The 1,406-nt window shown below is 48.1% G+C and overlaps 1 protein-coding gene across 1 annotated transcript in view; it reads right to left on the reverse strand.

Moving 5' to 3' along the window:
• Positions 1 to 22: 22 nt before the first annotated feature.
• LOC108974727 overlaps positions 23 to 1,406 on the reverse strand; it is a 5,193-nt gene continuing 3,809 nt past the window's right edge. The window contains exon 2 of the mRNA XM_018942741.1: positions 23 to 650. Within this exon, the coding sequence (XP_018798286.1) occupies positions 210 to 650 (441 nt within the window). The 3' untranslated portion in view covers positions 23 to 209. The remainder of the gene's footprint in view (positions 651 to 1,406) is intronic.

Genomic DNA, 1,406 nt, shown 5'->3' on the forward strand with positions numbered 1-1,406 from the left:
AAAAAAACGGCACAGCATCACCTTCTCGTTTGTATAAAATGAAAAATGGAACAAAAACAGTTTGGTGTGGAGATGATCAGTGATGCCCTGTTTTCTAATTAACATGTTGATGTGGAGAGTGTTGTATTCACTGATCAGTGATGCCTTTTAGTTAAATTAGTTCGGGCGACTGGAGTTCATTTCAACATCCCGGCCCCCCTAGGCGAGTACTAGCCTAGTAGACGCTGTAGTGCCCGTAACGTAGCTACAACGCCGCTCAGGCCGGTGGGGTGGTGAGGTTGTGGCCTTAATTGGTTGCGCGTGGATGTCGTATTGAGGGGGCGCCAGGACCATCCAGCTTCTGGATGCCGTGCCACATGGTTAGGTTGCAAACAATGTGCCTGTGCCACCTTCTGACGTTGTACGGGTAACATTCCCTTGAAAATAGAGTAATGCTGCAGCCTATGAGAACGGCAACAGAGCGAACATCTGGTGCGGTGCGGTTTCGGAGGCGCCGGCGTCGGTGCTGCGCGTGTTGAGCTTCGTGCCACGGTTGGCGCCGTTGCTGCCGTGATGGTTCGGGGCGCTGCTACTGGAACAATTCCGGAGCGAGGCACAGTAACAGCCGAACGGAGAGTTGGCGTGGGATTTACAGGTGTATCCATTTCAATCTGTGAGAAGAAAGAGAAAATCGTAATGATTATAATTTGATTGCCTGTAAGCGTGCATGAACAGGGTGCCACGTTAGGGGGCATGACTAAATAATCGTCCGTCTATGGGGTTGCGATATATATGTAGGTCTACGTTTGTCTTACGGCTTGAAGCTTATTGTAATTATCCTTGCGGTTTTTCTTAATGATATTATTAATTTATTTTCTTTTTCCCGTCTTTTCGGATCGGTTTAGGAATGGTTATTATTTACGTTTTCGTAAGTGGCGGCAGTTGGTAAGAAACATGATTTGACAAGCGGCCGGGTTAGCGTTCCGTTTTGCGTACGGAGATCAACCACCCGGATGTGACCGTCGGAACCGTAGTACAGTTTCTCTATGCGGCCCAGCCGCCATTCTGTGGGGGGCAGACAATCGTCGTGAACTAGGACACAATCTCCAAGCATTGGAGCCTGTTCTGGGATTTTCCATTTATACCTTTTGTGAATTTCTTTTAAATACTCTTCTTTCCATCGTCGGCTGAAGTTATGATGGAGAATTTTAATTCGTTCCCATCTGTTTAGTAAGGACGGCGACTCCATGCCTGGCTCAGGTGTGGCTAGAATGGGCGCTCCTTTAAGAAAATGCCCTGGAGTAAGGGCAGCAAAGTCGGAGGGGTCTTGCGAGAGTGCAGCAAGAGGCAGTGAGTTGAGAACGGCTTCGATTCTGGTTAACAATGTCGTGAATTTTTCATAATTGAATTTGAGGTTGCCAGCGAGC

This window comes from Bactrocera latifrons, unplaced genomic scaffold (genome assembly GCF_001853355.1).
Source record: "Bactrocera latifrons isolate USDA-ARS-PBARC rearing strain unplaced genomic scaffold, ASM185335v1 scaffold_585, whole genome shotgun sequence".
Classification (NCBI taxonomy): domain Eukaryota; kingdom Metazoa; phylum Arthropoda; class Insecta; order Diptera; family Tephritidae; genus Bactrocera; species Bactrocera latifrons.